The sequence below is a fragment of the Trichosurus vulpecula genome, chromosome 9 (genome assembly GCF_011100635.1).
Source record: "Trichosurus vulpecula isolate mTriVul1 chromosome 9, mTriVul1.pri, whole genome shotgun sequence".
NCBI lineage: Eukaryota > Metazoa > Chordata > Mammalia > Diprotodontia > Phalangeridae > Trichosurus > Trichosurus vulpecula.
The window spans coordinates 57,730,867-57,756,968 of NC_050581.1; the positions used below are offsets into that span (position 1 = coordinate 57,730,867).

The 26,102-nt window shown below is 40.3% G+C and overlaps 2 protein-coding genes across 2 annotated transcripts in view; both read left to right on the top strand.

The window, feature by feature from the left end:
• The window catches only part of EARS2 (glutamyl-tRNA synthetase 2, mitochondrial), a 16,121-nt gene extending 12,923 nt beyond the window's left edge, over positions 1-3,198 (top strand). Inside the window, 2 exon segments of the mRNA XM_036737586.1 lie at positions 1,646-1,781; positions 1,962-3,198. Coding sequence (XP_036593481.1) covers positions 1,646-1,781; positions 1,962-2,045 — 220 coding nt within the window. The 3' untranslated portion in view covers positions 2,046-3,198.
• Positions 3,199-25,627: 22,429 nt separating this feature from the next.
• Positions 25,628-26,102, top strand: part of GGA2 (golgi associated, gamma adaptin ear containing, ARF binding protein 2) — a 39,156-nt gene continuing 38,681 nt past the window's right edge. Inside the window, exon 1 of the mRNA XM_036738808.1 lies at positions 25,628-25,712. Within this exon, the coding sequence (XP_036594703.1) occupies positions 25,652-25,712 (61 nt within the window). The 5' untranslated portion in view covers positions 25,628-25,651. The remainder of the gene's footprint in view (positions 25,713-26,102) is intronic.

Below are 26,102 nucleotides of genomic sequence, written 5' to 3' on the forward strand. Positions count from 1 at the left end.
TTTCTAAGGAAAGCAACGTTAAGGGGTTAATAGTCTCAGTTTAATCAAACATACAAATATCACTCACAGTTCAGAGGGAAAAGATCAGCCCCCTGAACTTCAAGGCAAATACAAACAGAAATTACAAACATTAACAGACAGACCTTGTGTGTGATTCAAATCACAGCACATAGTTACCAGAGAAACACCAACATCTGGGCTGCGAAGCTGGGGGCAGTTTGCAGCTTGCCCAGAGTCTCAACACTCCTTCCATGAGTATGCCCCAAAAGTCAACGCCAAGCTGTCCTCAATTATATCCTGTTCAGAGCCTTGAGGGCTCTGACCTCACCCAGGCTGGGTGTGGGAAAGCTCCCCATCCCCAGTATCACATCATATACAAATCAGTGACTCCCAATTGTCTCAGTGCCCAGAAATACTTCAAGACAAAAAGATCCCACTTTATCTGCCCCATTCAAATAAAGGTCAAAAAGTCCCACCTTAATTACTATTACCGGAGGAAAGATAAGGAGTTCTGTTGTGAATATGTGGTTTAATTAAGATGTCTATGGGACATCCAGTTAATGATGACCAGTGGGTTATTGGAGATGTGAGACTTAGAAATCAGGAGAGAAGTTAGAACATGTCTGTGTAGAAATGATAGTTGAATCCATGGAAACCAATTAGATCACTGAGCAAAATGGCATAGAGGGAGAAGAGAAGAGGACCCAGGCTGAGGCTTGGGGCACACCCATGGTCAGTGGTTGTGATTTGGATGAAGGTTCAACAAAGGAGATTGAGAAGGAGCTGGAAAGGTAGGAAGAGAACCAGGAGAGAGTGAAAATCTAGAGAGAAGAGAGTGATCAGCAGTGTTAAAGGCTACAGAGACATAGAAAGGGATGAGGATTGAGAAAAGGCCATTAGATTAGTCCATTAAGAGATCACAGATCACTCCGGAGAGATCCCTTTCAGTTGAATCATGAGGTTGGAAGCCAGATTGCAGAGAGTTAAGAAGAGAGTGAGAGGAAAGGAAACAAAGGCATTGCCTTCTCAAGTTGTTTAGCTAAGAAAGGGAGGTGGGGTATGGGAAGGTAGATATTACCCTATGGGGTGCTTCAGAAGAGACCTTGTGATGAATTACCTCTGCCATCTTGGCTGACTTTTGGTTAATCTCTGCTGCAAGTAATTCACCAGAAGCCCTAATCCTTCTGTCATCTAATTGACTCACTTTGCTCTGAAGCCCTTGCAATTTTCTGACTTCCTGGTGGTGGTCCTGTTTATTTCCAATTGCCTGCATAGAAATGGATTCTTTTTCTTCTCTTTGGTCACCCTGTTTCCTACCTTTTGAAGACTAAAAATTAAGAGGAGATTGTCTTTGCCTGGGTCTTGTTTCCTACCTTTTGAAGACTAAAAATTAACAGGAGATTGCCTTTGCCTGGGTCATTCTTCTAGAAAGCTTTTTGTACTGAAACAGATTGGATTATATCATAGTAAGTTTCTTCTCAAAGTAGTTTTAAAGCTTGACAGTCACCATATTCTGCACTGTTGCGGGGTGAGAGCCTTCTAGGAAATCCCCTCCCACTCTGCATTCCTTCCCTTGGGTCCCTCTTTGAAGAGAATCCCTTAGAAATCTATGGAAGATCTAATGAATCAGTTGGGTTTTTTTTAGGTTGTTGGAAACACCTGGCATATCTCTCACTCAGGAGGTGCTGAACAGAGAACTGAAAAGACTGTCAGAGAAGACTGAAGGTCTTGAGTATGTCAGAATGATGAAACTTCTCCGCATGGTCCTCAGTGGACAGCAGGTCAGCTTGACTGGCTTCTCCTCAGAATCCTTCCTCTGGGCTCCCTGTAATCTTTAAAACTTTAAGTCCTGAAAAAGACTAACCAAACCATAGAGTGGTCCCTCTCTAACGGTGATGGCCGGTGGAAGATGTCTGCTGAACATTTAGAGATCTGATCCCAGGGTTTCTTCTTATTTTCAGCGAGGCCCAACTGTTGCAGAGATGATGGTATCCTTGGGACCAAAGGAAGTTCGGGAACGGATGCAGAGGGTGCTTTCAAGCTAGGGAGAAGATTCTCAGGATGGATGGATAAGGACAGCTCATGGCCCACTTTCCTGGAAACTGCTACGGGGACATCAGGGCTGAAACCAGTGTTCACCAGGAAATCTGTGGTATTAATGTGAGAATTACATTTCTGATTGCCCATGGGTGGGCATGGTGACAGGCACTATGTATCGATGGTTCCCCCCAGGCTTACCCCTCTGACCAGTTATTGGTCTAGGAAGATCTCACCCTACCATCTGACTCCTTTCTTGGCTGTAAAAAGGAACTACATTTGGAGCCCATCCTTTCATTTCCTTGTGTACCATATTATGTACCAGGAGTTTAGGATTGGTTCTTGGTTCCTGGAACTAGTTTCCATCTGAACATCTGACACTGTAATAGACCTGCAGACCCACAGACAGGACTCAGGATTTAATTGTCTGAGCTCTGACACTCTCTGGTCTTGTGGTCCTTCACTGAACACTGGTTTGGATTTTGAACAATAAAAGATAAATAAGTCTAGGAAGCCCGCAGAATGAGTAAAATGGCCTAGGCTTAACTAGGTGGGATCTTGAAGGATTTCCCAAAAGGGCTAGGGTAGGCAAGACTTAAAGGACCCTGAGATCTGTTAGGACAGTGTTTTCTGCTTTATTGCCTGTGCATTCTGTGAGTCTAGCATCAGGGAGTATTTTTCCAGACAGAGATGGAAGGCTTTCCAAATCCTTGGAGTGGAATTATTCCTTCAGAGGTCCTTTATCTACCCAAAGATTACTCTTATCACTTAATTGTGACTCTTGTCTTTAATTTTGGGGGAAAAAAGGGAGTATAATAGGGAGGTTTAAAAAATTACCATTTTATCAGTACCTTTTGTTTTCACTTCTGAATATATTTCTGAATATGTCCCTCCCTTTACTCTGTGAACCATCTCTTTGAAAAAGATTTTTTTTAAAAAAAGAGAAAAAAAGTAGTTCAATAAAACTAATATGTTTGACAATATATATAATATTTTACATCCGTAGTCCTACTTCCTTACTCCCTCCATGAAGGAAGGGAGGTATATTTTCTCAATTCTTTTCCAGACTAAGCTTATTTATTATAATTATGCATTGTTAGGAAAGAGACTTTTATACGCTATTCCTCTGTGACAACTAACAATAAAAACCCTTGGAAGGTCCCAGAAGGGTTGTGTGCTTACTTCAGAGGAGCTAGGGAAAAAGTGGGCCAGGAAGTTGTATATCAGAAGCAGTAGGTACTATGTGGCATTGGGGAGGCATAGCAGGGAAGCCACTTTATGGGGCCAGCAGAAGGAAAGAAAGGGTGAGTTGGGACTGAGATACATCTCCAAGGTATGATACCAAGAGGAGGTCCCATACCCTGAGCATCCTATCCCTCACAATCTCCCATCTTCCCCCTCTAGCTGCTTTCCTACATCTTACCCTAGAGCAAGAGTACTTAACCTGGGTTTTTCTTTATTGAATCACAATTTTATTTTATCACGATGATGTTAATATTCTTTTTAAAAAATTTATTTATTTATAGTTTTTTTTTATTTTTGAGGGTAGAAGGCAGGGCAGTTGGGGTTAAGTGACTTGCCCAAGGTCACACAGCTAGTAAGTGTGTCAGGTGTCTGAGGCCAGATTTGAACTCTGGTCCTCCTATGTGGTCCTCCTAACTCTAGGGCCGGTACTCTACTCACTGCACCACCTAACTGCCCCTAATTTTAGTTTTCAACATTCACTTCTGTAAGATTTTGAGTTTCCAGTTTTCTCCCCCTCCCTTCCGTTCCCTCTCCCCAAGCCTGGATGCAATTTGATATAGGCTCTACGTATACATTCATATTAAACATATTTTCACATTAGTCATGTTGTAAAGAAGTATTAGAACCAATTGGAGGAACCCCAAGAAAGAGGAAACAAAACAAAACAACAAAAGGAAAAAAGAGCAAATAGTATGCTTTGATCTGCATTCAGACTCCGTAGTTCTTTCTCTGGATGTGAACAACATTTTCTATCATGAGTCTTTTGGAGTTGTCTTAGACCCTTGTATTGCTGAGAGGAGCCAAGACTATGAAAATTAGTCATTGGATAAGTGGTTGTTACTGTGTACAGTGTTCTCTTGGTTCTGCTCATTTCACTCCGCAGGTCTGTCTAGGTTTTTTTGAAGTTTGCCTGCTCATCATTTCTTATAGCACAATCGTTTTCCATTACATTCACGTACCACAGCTTCAGCCATTCCCAACTGAGGGGCATCTCCTCAGTTTCTAATTCTTAGCTACCACTAAAAGAGCTGCTATAGATATTTTTGTACATGTGGCTCTTTTTTTTTTTATGATTTCTTTGGTACACAGACCTAGAAGGGGTATTGCTGGATCAAAGGGTATTCACAGTTTTATAGCCCTTTGGGCATAGTTCCAAATTGTTTTCCAGAGTGGTTGGATCATCAGTTCACAACTCCACCAACAATGCATTAGTATTCTAATTTTCTCATGTCTTCAAATTTAGCATTTTCCTTTTTTGTCATGTTAGCCAGTCTGATAGGTGTGATGTGGTACTTCAGAGTTGTTTTGATTTGCATTTCTCTAATCAATAGTGATTTAGAGCACTTTTTCATATGACTATAGATACCTTTAATTTCTTCATCTGAAAACTGCCTGTTAATATATCCTTTGACCATTTATCAATTGGGGAATGACTTATATTCTTATAAATTTGACTCAGTTCTCTATATATTTGAGAAATGAGGCCTTTATTAGAGATACTGGCTATAAAAATTGCTTCCCAACTTTCTGCTTCCCTTCTAATCTTGGTTGCTTTGGCTTTGTGCAAAACCTTTTCAATTTAATGTAATCAAAATCATTTTGCATTTCGTAATGTTCTCTGTCTCTTGTTTGGTCATAAATTCTTCCCTTTTCCATACATCTGACAGGTAAACTATTTCTTGCTCTTCTAGTTTGCTTATAATATCAGCCTTTATATCTAATCATGTACCCATTTTGACTTTATCTTAGTATAGGGTATAAGGTGTTGGTCTATGCCTAGTTTCTGCCATACTATTTTCCAGTTTTCCCAGCATTTTTTGTTAAATATGAGTTCTTATCCTAGAAGCCGGAGTCTTTGGATTTATCAAACAGTAGATTACTATACTCATTGACAGTTGTGTTTTGAGTACCTATCCTATTCCACTGATCCACCACTCTTTTTCTTAGACAGTACCAAATAGTTTTGTTGATTGCTGCTTTGTAATACAATTTAAGATCTGTTATGGCTAGGCCACCTTCCCTAGCATTTCTTTTCATTAATTCCCTTTTGTTCTTCCAGATCAATTTTGTTATTATTTTTTCTAGCTCTGTAGAATAGTTTTTGGTAGTTTGATTGGTATGGCACTGAATAATTAAATTAATTTAGGTAGAATTGTCATTTTTATTACATTAGCTCAGCCTACCCATGAGCAACTGATATTTTCCCAGTTATTTAGATCTGACTTTGTGTGAAAAGTGTTTTGTAATTGTGTTCTTATAGTTCTTGAGTTTGTTTTAGCAGGTAGACTCCCAAGTATTTTATAAAGGCTACAGTAACTTTATTTTTTTTCTCAGCCAAAGAAAAACAAAGTTTATTAAAGATTTGCCATGATGGGTTAAGTCTTAAGAAATCTCACCATTTTGTGCCAGATTCAATCTACTGAGCTAGACTGAATCTGAGCAGCTTCTTAGAGGCCTGAGGAAACTTATATACAGGAAAGCTGTGGGAGGATTCTGGGGTGATGGGAGGAGGGGTATAGGGAGGGTCTTGAGGAGGAGTCTAAGGAGGATCTTGATGGGACTTGAGTGAACCCAGAGTCGAGGGACCCAGAGAATGGGATTAAGGGTGGGAAGTAGCTGAAGGCTACCTGGAGACAATGGAGGCCTAGGCTAGTTTTGAGGGTAACAGATTTGGACTTGGACATTTTGATAGGATCCAGGTAATCTAGGGCTAGGCTAGGTTAGGAGTAACCTAGAGATTTGGACCAACCTAGAGATTTGGACCAACCTAGAGATTTGGACCTAGAGATAAAGGAAGGCTTATAGTCTCAGGCAAAGGCCAGATCAAGTGGGAAGAGTCAAGGTAGGGCAGGGGGAGAAGTGGGGTTCCCACAGTCTAAACCCCATCATTCTCCCCTCAAACAACTGAGACCCAAATTCCTTTGAGGTAAGGGGCAAAGGTTTCGGCTTCTGAAATTGCTTCCTGCTGGCAAGGGGGATAGAGCTGTCCCTGCTTCAGTGGGTCTGGTTCAAGGGGTACATAGCCTGAGCAGTCATCTGGAAGTTGATGGCTCCGACCCTGGAGGAGACAAACCAGGCAAGGAGGTTAAGCCAACAAGGACCAGGCAGTATAGGAGTATAGAAAAAGGACAATTTCCCCGTATGGAATTAAAGTTGACTATTTCATACCTAGCTCTTGTAACTACTTGTTCTATGTACTTACAATAACTTTGAATGGAATTTCTCTTTCTATCTCTTGCTGTTGGGCTTTGTTAGTCATATATAGAAATGCTGAGGATTTATGTGGGTTTATTTTATATTCCACAACTTTGCTAAAGTTGTTTATTATTTCAAGTAATTTTTTCCTTGATTCTCTAGGATTCTCTACATATACCATCATATCATCTGCAAAGAATGATAGCTTTGTTTCTTCTTTGCTTATTCTAATTCCTTCAATTTCTTTTTCTTCTCTTATTGCTAAAGCTAACATTTCTGCTACAATATTGAATAACAGTGGTGATAATGGACATCCTTGTTTCACCCCTGATCTTATTGGAAATGCGTCTAGCTTATCCCCTTTACAGATAATGTTTGCTGGTGGTTTTAGATAGATGCTATCTGTCATTTTAAGGAAGACTTCATTTATTCCTAAGTTTTCTAGTGTTTTTAATAGGAATATGTGTTGTATTTTTTCAAATGTTTTTTTCTGAGTCTATTGAGATAATCATGTGGTTTATGTTAGTTTTGTTGTTGATAGGGTCAATTATGCTGATAGTTTTCCTAATATTGGACCCGCCTTGCATTCCTGGTATAAATCCTACCTCCTCGTAGTGTATTATCCTTGAGATAAGTTGCTGTGATCTCTTTACTAATATTTTACTTAAATTTTTTGTATCTCTAGTCATTAAGGAAATTGGTCTATAATTTTCTTTCTCTGTTTTGACTCTTCCCGGTTTAGGTATCAGCACCATATATGTATCATAAAAAAATACTTGTTAGGTCTTCTTTGCCTATTTTCCCCAAATATTTTATATAATATTGGAATTTATTGTTCTTTAAATGTTTGATAGAATTTACTTGTAAATCCATCTGGCCCTCCTGATTTTTTCTTAAGGAGTTCATTGATGGCTTGTTCAATTTATTTTTCTGAAATGGGGTTATTTAAATATTTTATTTCCTTTTCCTTTAATCTGGGCAATTTATATTTTTGTAAATATTCATCCATTTCACTAATATTGTCAAATTATTGGCCTACAGTTGGGCAAAATAGCTCCTAATTATTGTTTAGATTTCATCTTGATTGATGGTGAATTCGTCCTTTTAATTTTTGATACTGGTAATTTGATTTTCTTCTTTTTTTAAATCAAATTAACCAGAGGTTTATTTTATTAGTTTTTTCACAAAACCAGCTCTTAGTTCTGTTTATTAGTTCAACAGTTTTCTTGATTTCAGTTTTATTAATCTCTCCTTTGGTTTTCAGAATTTCTAATTTAGTATTTAATTGGGTATTTTTAATTTGTTATATTTTTCTAGCTTATTTTTAGTTGCATGCCCAATTCATTGATCTCCTATCTCTCTGTTTTATTCATGTAAGCATTTAGAGATATAAACCTTCCTCTAAGAATGCTTTTGCTGCATCTCCTAAGCTTTGGTTTGTTGTCTCATTATTGTCATTCTCTTGAGTGAAGTTATTAATTGTTTCTATGATTTGTTGTTTGACCCACTCATTCTTTAGGATTAGATTATTTAGTTTCCAATTAATTTTTATTTATTACATGTAATTTTTAATGCATCATGATTTGAAAATGATGTATTTAATATTTCGGTCTTTCTGCATTGTATTGTGAGGTTTTTATGCCCTATTACAAGGTCAGTTTTTGTGTAGATGCTATGTACTGCTGAGAAAAAGTATATTCTTTTATTTTTTTTCTTTGTTTTTTAAATGTTTTTTTAGATTTTTTATTTTTAGTTTATAACACTCAGTTCCACATAATTTTGAGTTCCAGATTTTCTTTCCCCCCTTCCCCCCTCCCTTCCCAAGACGGCATGGAATCTGATATATCTTCTACATATAACTTCACATTGAATTTATTTATGCAGTAGTCAAATTGTAAAGAAGAATTATGACCAATGGAATGAATCATGAGAAAGAAGAAACAGAAGCAAAAAAAAAATCCCAAAACAAAAACTAAAGAGGAAAAAAAAACAAAGGGAAGAAAAAAAGGCAAGCATAAAGTGTGCCTCAATCTGCATTCAGACTCCATAGTTCTTTCTCTGGATGTAGATCGCGTTCTCCATAGTGAGTCCTTTGGAGTTGTTTTTCCACCTTGTATTGCTGAGAAGAGCAAAGTCTATCAGGGTTGGTCATCACAGAATCCATGTATCTGTGGTTGTTGTATCCTAGAGCACAAGGGGTGGAGTGTAAGAGGAATGGCCCTTGTTTTCTTTGAGTGACTCAGCTTACCTCATTGAGCCTCTGGACGCTGTGGCTTGCTCTTCCGGGGCAGGAAGTTCAGCAACCATACCAGGAATCAGAACTTCCTGTGTGATGAGTCATGGGGCTGGCTGAGGGGAGGTGTTAGCTCCAGAATCTGGTCTACGCTAGGGGGAGGGGCCAAGTCAAGAACCAATCGGCCCTGGTCATTCAGGCGGTGCTTGATGATGTCAAAAACTCTATAAGAGGGGAGAGGACAGCTTGAAGCTCTCTCTTTCCTCTTCCGGTTGGTGTGGGAGCAGCGGCAAGCAAGCGTGACTCTGGGCCAGCCCTTGCTCTCGGGCCGAGCCCAGATGTTGGTAACTATGAATTGTGTTGGGTCTGTCTGTTGATATTTGTAGTTTGTTTGTATTTTGGTTTTGAGGTTGGGGGTGCTGGTTTGCTTTTTCCCCCGAACTAAATGAATGTTTTGAACCTCAGGGTGCTGGTTTTTTCCCCTGAAGTAAGTCAATGAATCTGTATTTGGTCTGTCTGTTGATGCTTGTCTGTATGCTCCCCTGAACTAACTGAATGCTGGCTTTTTCCCCTGAACTAAATGATTGTATGCTAACTGAATGCTGGATTAAAGTAAACTGGTCAACCCCTTCACCATGCTTTCCTTGTTTAAGCAGATAAAAAGAACCTGTGCTTTCCCGGCAGCCTCCTGGGTCCCAGCAGCCCCCGGGGTCCTGGCAGCTGGGGAGGGATCTTACGCCCCCATCGAAGCTGCTAGCTGGGTTGTTAAAACAGTTGTGTATAATGTTTTCCTGGTTCTGCTGCACTCACTCAGCATTATATCGTGTAGGTTTTTCCAGGTTATTATGAAGTCCGTATCTTCCCCATTTCTTATAGCCCAATAGTATTCCATTATCTTCATACACCACAGCTTGTTCAGCCATTCCCCAGTTGATGGGCATCCCCTTGATTTCCAATTCTTTGCTACTATGGAAAGAGCTGCTGTAAGTATTTTTGTACATGCAGGTCCTTTTCCCACTTGTGTGATCTCTTTGGGATACAACCCTAGAAGTGGCATTGCTGGGTCAAAGGGTATGAACATTTTTATAGCCTTTTGGGCATATTTCCAAATTCCTCTCCAGAATGGCTGGATCAGTTCACAACTCCACGAGCAATGTAACAGTGTTCCAATTTTCCCACATCCTCTCCAGCATTAATCATTTTCCTGTTTTGTCATTTTAGCCAATCTGACAGGAGAGATGTGGTACCTAAGAGTTGTTTTGATTTGCATTTCTCTAATCAATAGTGATTTAGAGCTATATGCCTATAGATATCTTTAATTTCTTCCTCTGAAAACTGCCTGTTCATATCCTTTGACCATTTCTCAATTGAGGAATGACTTGTATTCCTATAAATTTGGCTCAGTTCCCTGCATATTTTAGAGATGAGGCCTTTGTCAGAGACACTAGTTGTAAAGATTTTCCCCCAATTTTCTGCTTCCCTCCTAATCTTTGTTTCATTCATTGCCTTTGTTTATATAAACACTTTTCAGTTTAACATAATCAAAATTATCCATTTTGCATTTTGTAGTGCTCTCTATCTCTATCATGAATTCTTCCCTTTCCCTTAGATCTGATAGGTAAACTATTCCCTGCTCTCTCAGGTGCTTATAGTATCAGCCTTTATTCCTAAGTCATGAACCCATTTCGACTTTATTTTGGCATATGGTGTAAGATACTGGTCTATGCCCAGTTTCTGCCCAACCATTTTCCAATTTTCCCAGCAGTTTTTGTGAAATAGTGAATTCTTAGCCCAGAAACTGGATTCTTTGGGTTTATCAAAGAGTAGATTGCTATAGTTGTTGACTTCTGCATCATGTGCGCCTATCCTATTCCACCGATCCACGACTCTTTTTCTTAGCCAGTACCAGGTAGTTTTGGTGACTGTTGCTTTATAGTACAGTTTAATATCTGGTATAGCTAGGCCACCTTCTCTAACATTTCTTTTCATTGATACCCTAGATATTCTAGACCTCTTGTTCTTCCAGATGAATTTTGTTATTATTTTATCCAGCTCTGTAAAATAATTTTTTGGTAGTTCAATTGGTATGGCACTGACTAGATAGATTAATGTAGGTAAAATTGTCATTTTTATTATATTAGCTCTGCCTAGCAATGAGCAACGGATGTTTTTCCATTTATTTAGATCTGACTTTATTCGCATGAAAAGTGTTTCATAATTATGTTCATATAGGCCCTGGGTTTGTCTTGGCAGATAGACTCCCAAATATTTTATAGTGTCTGCAGTAACTTTGAATGGAATTTCTCTTTCTATCTCTTGCTGTTGGGCTTTGTTAGTAATGTATAGGCATGCCAAGGATTTATGTGGGTTTATTTTATATCCTGCAACTTTGCTAAAGTTGTTTATTATTTCAAGTAGTTTTTTACTTGATTCTCTAGGATTCTCTAAGCAAATCATCATATCATCTGCAAAAAGTTATAATTTGGTTTCTTCTTTGCCTATTCTAATTTCTTCAATTTCTTTTTCTTCTCTTATTGCTACAGCTAACATTTCTAGTACCAAGTTGAATAGTAGGGGTGATAATGGACATCCTTGTTTCTCCTCCGATCTTATTGGGAATGCATCTAGCTTATCCCTATTACAAATAATGCTTGTTGATGGTTTTAGGTAGATGCTATTTATAATTTTAAGGAAGGCTTCATTTATTCCTGTGCTTTCTAGTGTTTTTAATAGGAATGGATGTTGTATTTTGTCAAGGCTTTTTCTGCATTTATTGAGATGATCATATGGATTCTGCTAGTTTTGTTGTTGATATGATCAGTTATGCTGATAGTTTTCCTAATATTGAACCAGCCTTGCATTCATGGAATAAATCCTACATGATCGTAGTATATTATTCTCGTGGTAAGTTGCTGCAATCTTTTTGCTAATATTGTATTTAAAATTTTTGCATCAATATTCATTAGGGAAATTGGTCTATAATTTTCTTTCTCTGCTTTGACTCTTCCTGGTTTGGGTATTAGTACCATATTTGTGTCATAAAAAGAATTTGGTAGGACTCCTTCACCTATTTTCCCAAATAGTCTATTAAGTATAGGAATTAATTGTTCTTTAACCATTTGATAGAATTCACATGTAAAGCCATCTGACCCTGGAGATTTTTTCCTAGGGAGTTCATTGATGGCTTGCTCAATTTCTTTTTCTGAGATGGGGTTATTTAGAAATTTTACTTCCTCTTCTGTTAACCTGGGCAATTTGTATTCTTGTAGATATTCATCCATATCCCTAAGGTTGTCAAATTTATGGGCATGTAATTGGGCAAAATAATTCCTAATTATTGTTTTAATTTCCTCTTCATTAGAGGTGGATTCACCCTTTTCATTTTTGATAGTGGTAATTTGATTTTCTTCTTTATTTTTTTTTAATCAAATTGACCAAAGGTTTATCAATTTTATTGGTTTTTTCATAAAACCAGCCCTTTGTTTTATTTATTAATTCAGTAGTTTTCTTGGTTTCAATTTTATTAATCTCTCCTTTGATTTTCAGTATTTCTAATTTGGTACTTAATTGAGGATTTTCAATTTGTTCTTTTTCTAGCTTTTTCAGTTGCATGCCCAATTCATTGATCTCCAACTCTCTGTTTTCTTCATGTAAGCATTTAGAGATATAAAACTTCCCCTAAGAACTGCTTTTGCTGCATCCCATGAGTTTGGTATATTGTCTCATTATTGTCATTCTCTTGAATGAAGTTATTAATTGTTTCTATGATTTGTTCTTTGGCCCACTCATTTAGAATTAGATTATTTAGTTTCCAATTAATTTTTAGCTTATTTTTCCATGGTTCTTTATTACAAATAATTTTTATTGCATCATGATCTGGAAAGTATGCTTTGACTACTTCTGCCTTTTTCTGCACTGGATTGCGAGGTTTTTATGCCCTAATGCATGGCCAGTTTTTGAGTATGTGCCTTGTACCGCTGGGAAGAAAGTATATTCCTTTTTATCCCCATTCAGTTTTCTCCAGAGGTCTATCATATCTGCTTTTTCTAAAATTCTGTTCACCTTCTTAACTTCTTTCTTATTTATTTTGAGGTTAGATTCATCAAGTTTAGAGAGGGGGAGGTTGAAGTCTCCCATTATTATAGTTTTGCTGTCTATTTCTTCTTGTAACTCCCTTGACCTCTCCTCTAAGAATTTGCATGCCATACCACTTGGTGCATATATGTTAAATAATGATACTGCCTCATTGTCTATGGTGCCTTTTAGCAGGATGTAGTGTCCTTCCTTATCTCTTTTAATTAAATCTATCTTTACTTTTGCTTTGTCTGAGATTAGGATTGCTACATCTGCTTATTTTACTTTAGCTGAAGCACAATATATTTTACTTCAGCCTTTTACCTTTACCCTGTGTGTATCCCCCTGTTTCAAATGTGTTTCCTGTAAACCGCATATGGTAGGATTATGGTTTTTAATCCATTCTGCTATCCACTTGCGTTTTATGGGAGAGTTCATCCCATTCACATTCACAGTTATGATTACTATCTGTGTCCTTTTTCTCCATCCTATTTCCTCCCTGTTTATGCTTTTTTTTCTCCCTTTCCCTTCCACTCCTCAACAAAGTTTTGCTTTTGACTGCTGCCTTCCTCAGTTTGCCCTCCCTCTTGATTCCCCTCCCTTATCTTACTGTTTTCCACTTGCTACTTCTTCCCTTCCTTCTGACCACCCCCCTCCCCGTTTTTCCCCCTTTCCCCTCCTACTGCCTGTAGGACAAGTTAGATTTCTATACTTATCAGGGTATGTTATTCCCTTCTTGAACCAGAGCCGGTGAGAGTAAAGCTCAAATACTGCTCTTCTCCCTCCCTTCTTTCCCTCTACTATAATGTGTTTTTGTGCCTCTTTATTTGATGTAATTTACTCTTTTCTACTACCTCCTTACCTCTTCTCCCAGAACCCTTCCTTTATATCTCTTAATTATGTTTTTTATCCTTATATCAGTTATTTTATACAGACATCCACAGTCTATGTGTATCCCTTTCAATTGTCATAATAACTGTACTATTCTCAAGATTGACATATACATACATATATATGTGTGTGTGTGTCTATATATATATATATATATAAAACATACATAAGATTATATCCTATATAAAGATGTAAATAATTTGCCCTTATTGATTAATAAGGTTTGTGGGGTTTTTTCCCCCTGTTTACCTTTTTATGTCTCTCTTGAGTTTTGTATTTGAAGATCAAATTTTCCATTGAGTTCTGGCCTTTTCATCAGGAAGGTCTGGAATTCCCTTATTTTGTTGAATGTCCATCTCCTTGCCTGAAAAATTATGCTCAATTTTGCTGGGTAGTTGATCCTTGGTTGTAGTCCCAGCTCTTTTGCCCCTCGGAATATCATACTCCAATTTTTCCTGTCATTTAATGTAGAAGCTGAAAGATCCTGCGTGATCCTGACTATAGTTCCACAATATTTGAATTTTTCTTTTTGGCTGCTTGCAGTATTTTCTTCTTGACTTTGTAATTCTGAAATTTGGCTATAATATTTCTTGTTGTTTTCAATTTGGGATTTCTTTCAGGGAGTGATCGGTGGATTCTTTCAATGACTATTTTACCCTCTGGTTCTAGGACCTCTGGGCAGTTATCTTTGATAATTTCTTCAAAGATACTGTCAAGGCTCTTTTTTTCATCGTGGATTTCTGGTAGACCAATAATTCTTAAATTGTCTCTCCTGGATGTATTTTCCAGGTCAATTGTTTTTCCAATCAGATATTTCACATTTTCTTCTATTTTTTCATTCTTTACATTTTGTTTTACTACTTCTTGATGCCTCATAGATTCATTAGCTTCCACTTGCTCAATTCTAATTTTTAATGAGTTGCTGTCTTCATTTTGCTTTTGAGTCTCCTTTTCAAATTGGTTGATTTTGCCTCTCAGGGTGTCATTTTCTGTATTTAGATTCTGAATCTCCGTAGTCATTTCACCAATCTTGTTTTTTAAGGACTCGATTTTGTGAATGGTTTTTTTTTTTTCCATTTTTTTCCATTATTTCTTTTACCTCCCTAATTTGGTTTTTAAAATCCTCATTTAGCTCTTCCGGTAATGCTTTTTGGACGTGAAACCAATTCACATTCCCTTTTGAGGTATCAGATGTGGGTATGGTGTCAATGCTGTCCTCTTCCCAGTTGGTATTTTGATCATGCCTGTCTCCATAAAAAGAATCAATAGTCCTCAGTCTTTTAGTGTTCTTCATGTTGGTTAGCTTTTTCCTGGCTTTACAGTGAATTTCTGCTTTTAGGGCTCAGAGCTCTCTGTCCCAGGTTTCTCGTTCTGGGGATTATGAGTCTAGTTACTGGTTTTGTGTATTATAGCTTTCAGTTTCCTGAGTTGTGGGGGCGGGGTCTGGCTGCCTGAAGTCTCCTCTTCCCCTGGGGCTGCTCTCCAGCACCGTTGCTCCTCAGCAATGGTCTCAGCTGTTTGTTGTCTGTGCTGGTGTCTGCCACTTCCCCTGGCTGTGCAAAGGTATGTCTGGGCTCCTGGTGTTGACCCCTGCTAGCTCTGCCCCTCTGGCACTCAGGAACTCCCACTGCTCGGCCACTGAAACCCCACTTCTGTCTCCTCTGTTCCAGTGTTTTTTCCCGAGGAATTCTCTGCGTCAGGGAGAGAGGGATTAGAGCCGTTTACCTGGCTATTATGTCTCCTGGAAGTTCAAGAAGATGCATTTCAAAACTTTGGGCTGCAAGCCTCAGGAGTTGATGTCTCATGGCTGGTGGCATTGCACTGCTGCCTCTTGTCGCTTCTACAGACTCCCATCCTGTGGTGGGAGGCCTAGGGATCTCCTCCAGTTTTGGGAGCCCAGCTTTCTCCCAGCCTGGGTTGTTGGCTGGTTTCTGCAGCTGCTTCCGCTTTGGTGCTGTCTGGTCTCCCAGCCTACAGATCCATCTGTCCCATCGACCTTTAGACTCTCCTGGCTTGGAAATTTGCCCCACTCACACTGCTAGCGGCTTCTAGCTCTAGTATATTCTTTTCTATCTCCATTTAATTTTCTCCAGAGATCTACTATATCTAACTTTTCTAAAATTCTATTCATCTCTTTGACTTCTTTCTTGTTTATTTTATGGATAGATTTATGTAATTCTGAGAGAGGGAGGTTGAGGTCCCCCAGTAGTATAGTTTTGTTGTCTATTGCTTCTTGTAACTCTTTGAACTCTTCCTCTACGAATTTGGATGCTATACCACTTGATACATATATGTTTAGTATTGATATTAATTCATTGTCTATGGTACCTTTTAGCAGCATGTTATTTCCTTCCTTATCTCTCTTAATTAGATCTATTTTTGCTTTTGCTTTGTCTGAGATCAGTATTGCTACCCCTGCTTTTTTTTTTCCTTTAGCTGAAGCATAATATATTCTGCTCCAGTTTTTTACTTTTACCATGTGTGTATCCCTCTGCTTCAAATACGTTTCTTGTAAACAACATATTATAGGATTATGGTTTTTTAATCCACTCTGCTATCTGCTTCCATTTTATGGGGTAGTTCATGCCATTCACATTCACAGTTATGATTACTATCTGTGTCTTTCTCTCATTTTCCCTGCTGTTTATGCTTTTCTCTCTCCTATTTCCCTTTCTCTCCTCACTAGAGTTTTGCTTTTGGGCCTCAATGTACTGTCCCTTATCTCCACCCCCCTCTTTTTTCTTCCCCTTTTCCCTTGCTACTTTTTCCCTCCCTTCTATCCACCCCCTCCCTTTTCTTTCCCCTCTTACCTCCTATAGGGTAAGTTAGATTTCTGTGCCTAAATGATTATGTTATTCCCTCTTTGAGCCAAATCTGAGAGTAAGGTTCAAACAGTGCTTATCACCCTCCCTTTTTTCCCTCTACGGTACTAGGTTTTTGTGCCTCTTCATGTGATGTAATTTACCCTTTTCTGCCTTCTTCTTTCCTCTTCTCCCAGTACAATCCCTTTCCACCATGTAATTAGATTTTTTATCATTGCATGAAAGTCAACTTATACCCATGCCCTCTGCCTGTGTCTACCCCTTTTAAATGTCATAACAAAAATACAATTCTGAAGAGTTACAAGTATCATCTTCCCTTGTAGGGATATAAACAGTTTGCTCTTATTGAATAATATGGGTTTTTTTTTTCCTTTCCTATTTAGCTCTTTATGCTTCTCTTGAGTCTTGTATTTGAAGATCAAATTTTCTGTTGAGCTCCGATCTTTTCATCAGGAAGGTTTGAAGGTCCCCTATTTCATTGAACGTCCATCTCCTCCTCTGAATGATTATGCTTAGTTTTGCTGAGCGGTTGATCCTTAATTGTAATCCAAGCTCCTTTGCCTTATGGAATATCATATTCCAAGCCCTCCTATCTTTTAATGTAGAAGCTGCAAGGTCCTGCGTAATTCTGCCTGTGGTTCCATGATATTTAAATTGTTTGTTTCTTACTGCTTGTAGTATTTTCTCATTGACTTGATAATTTTAGAATTTGGCTGTAATATTCCTTGGCTTTTTAAATTTGGGATCTCTTTCAAGAGATAATTGGTGGATTCACTCAATGACTATTTTGCCCTCTGTTTCTAGGACCTCAAGGCAGTTTTACTTGATGATTTCTTGAAAGATATTGTCCAGGCCCTTTTTTTTTTTATCATGGCTTTCAGGTAGATCAATAATTTTTAAATTATTTCTCCTGGATCTGTTTTCCAGGTTCATTTGTTTTTCCAAGGAGGTCTTTTACATTTTCTTCTAGTTGTTTATTCTTTTGATTTTATTTGACCGATTGTTGATGTCTCAGAATCTTTAGCTTCCACTTGCCCAATTCTAAATTTTAACCAATTGTTTTCTTCAATTAGATTTTGTACCTCTTTTTCCATTTGGCTCATTTTACTTTTTAAGGAGTTCTTCTCTTCAGTGAGTTTTTATGCCTTCTTTTCCATTTGGTCAGTTCTGCCTTTTAGGGTGTTGCTTTCTTCATTGTACTTTTTTTTTCATTCAACCAATTATATTTTTTAAGGAATTGTTTTCTATAGTCAATTTTTGTTCTTCCTTTTCCAAGCTATTGACTCTCTCTTGCATACCTCTCATTTCTTTACCCCATTTTTCTTCTACCTCTCTTATATGACTTTTAAAATCCTTCTTGAGCTCTTCCAAGAAGGCTTTTTGGGTTTGGACCAGTTCGTATTCCCCTTTGAGGTTTCACATGTGGGTATATTGACAATGTTGTCCTTTTCTGAATTTGTGCCTTGATCTTCCCTGTCCCCCTAATAAGAATCTGTGGTCATTGTCCATTTCTGCTTTTTGCTTATGGTGTTTGCCTATTTCCTGACTTTTAAAATTGAGCTCTCCTGTTAGAGCATAGCTTCTTGTGCTGGGGGCCAGGAACCTGCTCCCTGGCTTTGTGAGCTGGGACCTCAGGGACTGGCTTCTGGAGGCTGTAAGTGTCTGGTAGCTCACCTGGTGCTGAGCTGGGGTCAGCAAGACTGGATCAGCTCTCAGGGTGGGGGTGGGGGTGGGGGTGGGGGTGGGGGTGTGGCTCCCAGAGAACACCTGCTCACCTGGGCTGCTTTGAAGCTGCTGGTTTGGCTGCTGTAGGATGCCTGCCTGCCAGTATACATGGTGGTTTTCCAAGGTGGAGTCTACTGGTTTCCCTACAGGTTTTACTAGTTCCCCTGCCTATGCCAAGGCAATTGGAGGGTCCTAGTGTTGGTGCTTGCCTGCTTCACCACGCTGGGCTCAGGATCCCCCCCCGGTTTGTGGAGATGGGGCTTGCCACTGGCTTGCTGTCCCATCCTGCTCCCATCCTGTAGTGCTCACCTTCTACCAGAGTAAGAGAAACCTTTCCAGTTAATCCCCCAAGCTTTCTGGGCTACAAGACTGCTGCAGCACCCAGTCTTTCTGCTGGCTCAGCTGTTCCAGGGTTTTTCCTGGGGTGATAGTTTCTGGGTCTTTAGAGGTCAGTAAGGGAGAGTGAGAGTGACTTACTTCTTACTCCACCATTTTGGCTCCCAGAAGTCTGTGAACTTGTTTTTTAAAAAATATTTTGATAACTTTATACTTTATACAATATACAATATACTTGGTTTCCTTTGTAATTGTTTATATTTTATTTTAGGAATTTAAAGGCATTAATCAGAGGAGTTCATAGATTTTAGCAGACTGCCAAATGTGTTCATGATACAAAAAAATGTTAAGGACTCCTGCCCTAGAGTCATCAACTCTGTCCTTCAGTTCCTACCCATCTTGCCCTTGCCCCTAACAAATTACCCACTATGCGGAGCTGTCGCTCCATTTCATGGGAACCAGCACCTGTCATTTAGATGTAGTGGAGTTCCCATTTCCAATTCCAAAGTGTGTTACATCCAGATTTCTGCTTACTGAGGGGTACCCAGGCACTTCTCTCATAGGAGGGAATGATTGGTTGTTCTCCATGATGCCAACCTCAAAAACCCCAAAGCCTTTGGCTTAAGCATCAACTTGGGCCAATGTCTTTTGGATGTTGTCTGTGATGATTCCTATAATGTTTTTCTCAAGTTTTTAATTGATTTATGTGAGTTGAAAACATTTTTGCCTTGTCCTGTGGTTGTCCACACAGAAGTTCACCTGCTGTTTTTATGTTCCCTCCTGAAACCCCATAGGACATGCCTGCCATTTATTTTCCATCAGCCTGGTGTAAGAGCTGCATTTCTTTAGCATGCTTGGATATTTCACTATGTGTTCCCTCCTCTTGGACATTCACAAATTTAAAATTGGGCCAACCTCATACTTAGGAGATCCGCACTTCACATTCCCCATATATTCTCTGCTGATGCCAACCCTTTTTTTCAAATTATATGCCAGCTCCTAAGAAAACTGGCCCCATGGTGATTTCAGTTTGTAACTAGTCTTTAGTGTGGAACTTTATCAGAGAATTTTTTTTAGAGTCATCAAAGGAGAATTATGTCCACTGGATTTCTATTAGCCATCTACTTATTTATTCCTCTGCCTCCCTTCTCACTCCTCCCACCAAATGAACTCCAGCAGATTAGTTAGGCAGTTTTCCCCTTATAGACACTATGTTGTCTAAATGTTCTGTAGTTAAATCCTTTATTAGAAATTCTACCAGTTTTTGAGGGATGAACATGACTCAGATCTGTAGTTTCCAGGGCAAACCTGGAAGGAACCCTCCTCAAGGGTAGAGGCAACACTGATGATGTTTCAGGCGTTTGGGGTAGTGACCATTTTATAACTATAGGTTATCCACTATGAGCAGCAGTTCCCTTTTGTCCTTGTTCTATGAAAACTCTTGAGTGGACACCATCCAGTCTAAGGGACTTATTTACTATTAGTTTGAAGATTTAAAAAAAAGGCCTTAGATATCACTTGGTCTAAACTCACTTTTTGGTGAGGAAGGGTATATGGGGTGTTCAGGGAGGATTAGCACCTTTGGTGTGAGGCCTTGCTGAGCCCTTTTCAGGCCTGTTCATCCACCTTTGGTGTCCAGCCAGTCACTAGACTCTCATCTGTGGCTCCCAGGAGTTATAGCATCGCACAGTAGTCACACCTCAGTAAAACCATCTTGGCAGAAAGGTTTTAAACCAGGTCGAAGGTAACCAACAGGTCTCAAACTGATAGTGGAGACTTTCCCCAGTGCAATAGATGGATTAGAACAGTTCGTTCCAATGGGCCATGAAGGTAGCTGAAGCAGGAGCTATGTGAACACTTAGAGCTTGGTCAGACGTGGAAGACGCCAGGGTCATCTATTGCATCCTGGGCCATTGCCAGCCATCTTGACTTTTGTCTTGCCACTGGTCTTGGATGACCGGAAGTGAGGTGGATGACTTTGTAAAGCTCTGCCTTCTTAAATCCAATGAAATCCATGAGTCATAACATCACCCTGTGATGTTACTGGTCCTCTTCAAAAACCAAGGATGAACAAGAGGTGAGCAAACTTAGACCCAGAGAGGTTAATTAATAACATGCCCACAGTCCCAAAAGAATGGTCATACACAGGGGAAAAAAAGGAAAAGCATTTAGAAAAAGGTTCTCAATGACCTCCTTCCTGATGCTGCCCCCACAATTTATGACTTTTTTTGAATGACTAAAATATTTAATGTTTACTTATTTCCACCCAGCTCTCAAAATAATTTCTAAAAACCGTATGTAGTTCTGAAAAACTTTTATGTGCCAGGACCACTGGGTTACATTTTTGTGGGTACAAGAAAGGATACCAGTTCTTCTTAGCTTGAGCCCCTATCCAAAAACTTGGGAAAATTTCTCCACTAGGTTGACTTAAAAAGCTAGCATCAACTTTCACTTGTAAGTAAGCTGGCCACAATGTATCAGAGAGCAGGAAAGGGAACAAACAAACATTGTCTGTTCTTCAGCTCTCCAGTCACCCCATTCCCCAAAGATTCCACAGTGAGTTTCCAAATGTCACTTGGAATCCCATGGAAAAGTTTTTCCATCGTGGCTTCTCTTGAGTTGCTCCTATCATACATCCACCGAAGAGTAGCGCAGTCTTTTTCCTTGGAAGAATCATAGATTTAGAGCTGTAGCCTGGTCGTCTCCAGAGGAAGAAATCAGACCAGAGTGGTTAAGTGACTTGCCACCCAAGGTCCTTCATGAAGTGAGAGTGCCACAGGTCACTGATTACAAATCCATCTTTCTTTTCACTACGAGTGCTGCCTCTTCAGGCAGAGACTCACCCAGAATCAGGATCTTGATGCCACTGCAACGTGATGATCTACACTTTTCTTTGGAGATTTTCCTTTCTTGGGTTTGTTTTTATTGGTGACGCACCAGTCGTGGAGTCAGGAAGACTAATTCAAATTCAGACTCACATATTAGCTGTATGATCCCAGGCAAGTCACTTAAGTGCCTCAGTTTCCTCAGTTGTGAAATAGGAATAATAATAGCCCCTACCTCCCAAGGTCGTTGTGAGAACTAAATGAGATATTTGTAAAATGCTCTGTAAACCTTAAGGTGCTACATAAATGCTATTTCTTATTAATAATCCATCCTTCACAGAGTAGCCAAGATAATGGTCTAGAAGCACACTTCTTACCGTGTCACCACTCCTACCACATGTACCTCCAAAGTCTTCAGTGGTTCTTTTTTGTTGTCGTTTAGGCATGTCCCACTCTTTGTGACCTTATTTGGGGTTTTCGTGGTAAACATATTGGAGCAATTTGCCATTTCATTCTCCAGCTCATTTTACAGATGAGGAAGCTGAGGCAAGCAGGGTTAAGTGCCTTGGCCAGAGTCACACAGCTAGTAAATATCTGAGACTGGATTTGAACTCACGAAGATGAGTTTTTCTGACTTCAGGCCTGGCACTCTATCCACTTCAACACTTAAGTTCCTGTCAGTGGCTCTTTATTGCTTCTTGGATAAAATAGGCTCCTTGGTTGGGCTTTATACAGTTGCCTCCAACTTAGTTTTTCCATACTTATTTCACATTTCTCCTGCATAGCCTGAGTTCAGGCCAGCAACCCGGAGGGTCTTCTCCTCTCAGTTTGATTTTTTTTTTAATTAAAGGGGCCATCCCTTGACTCACCTCTTAAAGAGGCCTATTCAGTGAATGAACATTACCTCACTCAAAGTGAGTGAAAGTGAAAAGATCTTAGCTTAAAAGGGCCAGGGTCTCCCATTTATCCTGGGCCATTTCCAGTCGTCCTGATGAATATCTGGCCACTAGACCCAGATGACTCTGGAGCAGAAAGTGAGGCTGGTGACATTGTACTGCCCTCCTTCACTCAAATCAAAGTCAACTGCCAGTCATGTCATCATCTCCCTGATGTCATGGTCCTCTTCAAGAATGAAGGACAAACACAAATATGAGTTCTGGCTAAACAAGCATACTCGCCGAATTAAACATCTCCCATTTTAATGCCTTCCAACAGGCTAGCCATCCTCATGCCTGGACAACAAGCCTCCCTTACTTCTGCCTTTTAGAATCCTTCCCTTCCTAAATCTGAGGTCTCACCTCCTCCAAGAAGATTTTCCTAATTGGAGTTGTTGGTATTCTCTCCTTCCTTAAATTAACTTGTATTTGTTTACCTTTAGTGTGTTGTGCTTACTGTTAGACTGTAATCTCGAGGCTAGGATTTTGTTTTATTTTTTGTCTTTGTAACTTCAGCTCATGTTACAGTTCCTGGCACATAGTAGGCACTTAATAAGTATAGGTTGAATTGAATAGCCTGGAGAAGAGACAATATGGTCAGGACATGATCGACTGTCTTCAAGAATTTGAAGGGCTGCCACAGTGGAGGGGAGTAGGACTCATCTGCTTAAACCTGAAGAACAGGACCAGCAACAGTGGATCGAAGTGGAACATTTTAGTTTAGGAAAACATTTTAATGTAGGAAAAATTTAATAACCATTAGAGCTGTCTCAAAGTGGAGACTCTCTTTGTAAAACAGCGAGGCCTTTATTCCCAAAGGTGCTTAAACAAATACTACAGGGTGTTCCTAAAATCTGGACACATAGGCAAAAATGCATATTTTCAAGAAATGAAATGAATGAAATTTTCAACCACATTTTATTTAATTGGAATATTAACAAATAATATCTTCAATATGATTTCCATCATTTGTGATGCAAAGGTTGATGCGCTTTGCAAGATACATGTGAACTTGATGCAATAACTCCACATTGCTGTCAATTTTAGCACATTCGTTCTTTTATGCATTCAATCAAGTGTGTTACATCTGTGATTTTCATTGAGTATACCTTCTCCTTTAGCATACCCCAGAAAAAGAAAATGGGGCTAAGGTCTGTTAATATTCCAAATATTTCAAAATAGGCATTTTTTCCTTTGTGTCCAAACTTTAGGGACACACTGTAGATGACTACTTATTGGGAATATTGTATAGGATTTTCATTATGTAAGAGTTTGGACTGGATAATCTCTATAGTTACTTCTAATGTTGAGGAAATTCCAGAAATTATATTCAATGAGGTTTAGGTGGAGCTCCTTTGTGAGCCTGTGTTTTGTTTTATGTATTTAAAAATGTTTTTCTGAAAAACCCACAGGTTTCAAAGGTTAAGAACCCCGGCCTTAAGGGAAAGGTCATGCTGCCTCCAGCTCCTTTTTTGAAGATGAATGCTTTCTTTATCTGTTTCACATTGTGGAAGGCACTAAATTTGGACCACTTTGTGACTTGTTCAACTCTGATGGCCCTTTCTTCTTTTCTCAGCTTCTTATAGAATATATTTAGAATATAGAAGCCTACTTCTCCTATATTGTCCAAAACTAAGATTAGATTCTCTAAAAGCTGAGTAGCCCCATTTATAACAAGAATCATTTCAAAAAATTTCTGATTTCATAGATGGGAGTGTACTCCCATTGCTGATACAGAATACAACTGTCCTGCATGTCAGTAACTGGCTTGATGAGTGCTGTAACCAAAAATTCACCACTTGGTGTCCTATGGAGTCTCTCCAAACTTAGCCAGGCTGGTCCTTCGATGTTAGAAGTAGTCTAGGCCTTTATTAGAAGCAGAGGTGTAACTAGGAGTCCTAGCACCTACAGCAAATTCAATTTTGTGTTGGGAGAAGAGGTCTAAGGTAAACCACTTTGTATGTCTGAGATAGACACGAGAGAGGAACATGAGAGGTTAATGAGGTTGAACTGGGAGGCCAGGATTTTCAAAGTGGGACTGAGGGCTAAATTAATTAGGCCAGAAGGGGACTGACAGGAAAGGTCATAGGTAACTATAAGAAGGGTCTGGACAGTATGGAGTGATCATTAAAGGAGGGTTTGGGAGCCTTTAAAACAACAATGGAGATCAAAAACTGCTAACAGCTCCTGGCCTTGTGTCTTGGAAAGTATGAAAGGAGCATCTAGGCTTGGAGAGGGAGTCCAGCAGAAAACTAGGTTCCATGAACACCAGATGGCAGAACTCCATATTTAAGAAAATGTGTGTATACATCTATATTGCTGATGTCTTTGTATATCATCATTTTTATTTGTGAAGTACTTAGAACAGTGCCTGGCATATAGTACAGAACATTATAAATAATTATTCCCTCCCTTTCTCCCTTCTTTCCTCCCATGAGTCTTCTCATGTAAAAAAAGGAGAAAAAGTTAAGCCGAACTACCAGACACATTCTGTATGGATCTGACAGCTTCTGAGCATTCCAGGCCCATTTTCCCACACCTTTCGAACAAAAGGAAACCACAGCTGTTTTTCAGTTGCCCCTTTTGGGGAGTGGGGGTGGGGGGCGAAGTATGACCTTTCCTCTAAGGTGGAGATCTTAACCTTTGAAGCCTATGGGTTTTTCAGAAAACCCATAAATCCATAAAACAAAACACGGGATTACAAAGGCAGCCAAAAGTTGTTGAAAATAAAGATGCAATTTTTTCCCCATACAAGTTCATGGGCCCTTTGAAGTCTATGAAGAATGGGGTCCCCAGACCCCCAGCATAAGAACTCTTGCCCTAGACTTCATCGCTATAAGTTAGCCAAATGTTCCGGTGGCAGACCTAGGGCTGAAATTGAAATGGGTATTTCTAGCCAGCTCCGCAGCTAGGGTCAGCCTAACATTGGATAAGTGGCCCTACTGTGCCCTCAATACCATTCCTCAGATTCTTTGCAGCCCCATCCATAAGCAATCGAGGGGGCAGTAGAGGGCAAGTTTGGCTTATGGGGCAGTACCAGCGCCCAGATCTCTCTGGTGTCGGAGGGGAAGCCGCCAGTCCTGGCTGATCCTGAGTTTGCTGAAAGCCAATCTGGGAGCCGGCGGGAGGGAGCTGGCCCCTGGGCTAGGGGCCTGGGCTGAGGGGGCGGGGTGGGGGGGAGGAGGAGGGGATTCCCAGCCCTGGGGGGAGGCTCACGTGTTCTGGGCCAGGACCCGTCACGCGCTGCCCGCCCCGGGGTTGCCGCGTCACCAAGTTCCTTAAAGCGCTGGGACAGCGGCGCCTACACCTGACGAAGCCGGGGAGCGCAGCTAGATGGCGGCGGCCGAGGCAGCGCCGGGGCCCAAGGGGGTGGCAGCGCTGGAGCTGTGGCTCAGTAAGTACCGCGCTGGGACGGGGCTCTTTTGGAAGTGCCACCCTTCCACCCAGGTACCCGCGGCGAGCGCGGAGTGCTGTGCCCCTGGACTTTTCTCCGCGCGCCTGGCGCACGGGGCTTGTGCCCACTCGGTGCGCCCAGCTTGGCGGACCGGGCAGAGCGGCGGAGGCCGGGTCGGGCCGGGCCCGTGCGGTGGCCCAGCCCGAGCTCGCTAGCTCAGCCCCTTTCTCTCCGTCTTGGTTTGTTGCTACTGGTTCCGGGCTGGGAGGCGCCGCCCCGCTCCACTCCGCTCAGCTTCGGGGATCCCTAGGACACTCAGGTGCCAGAAACTCCCGGACCCTGGCCTAGGCGGCCATTCCTGCGCCCCATGCCCGCCTTCCCAGGGCTCTC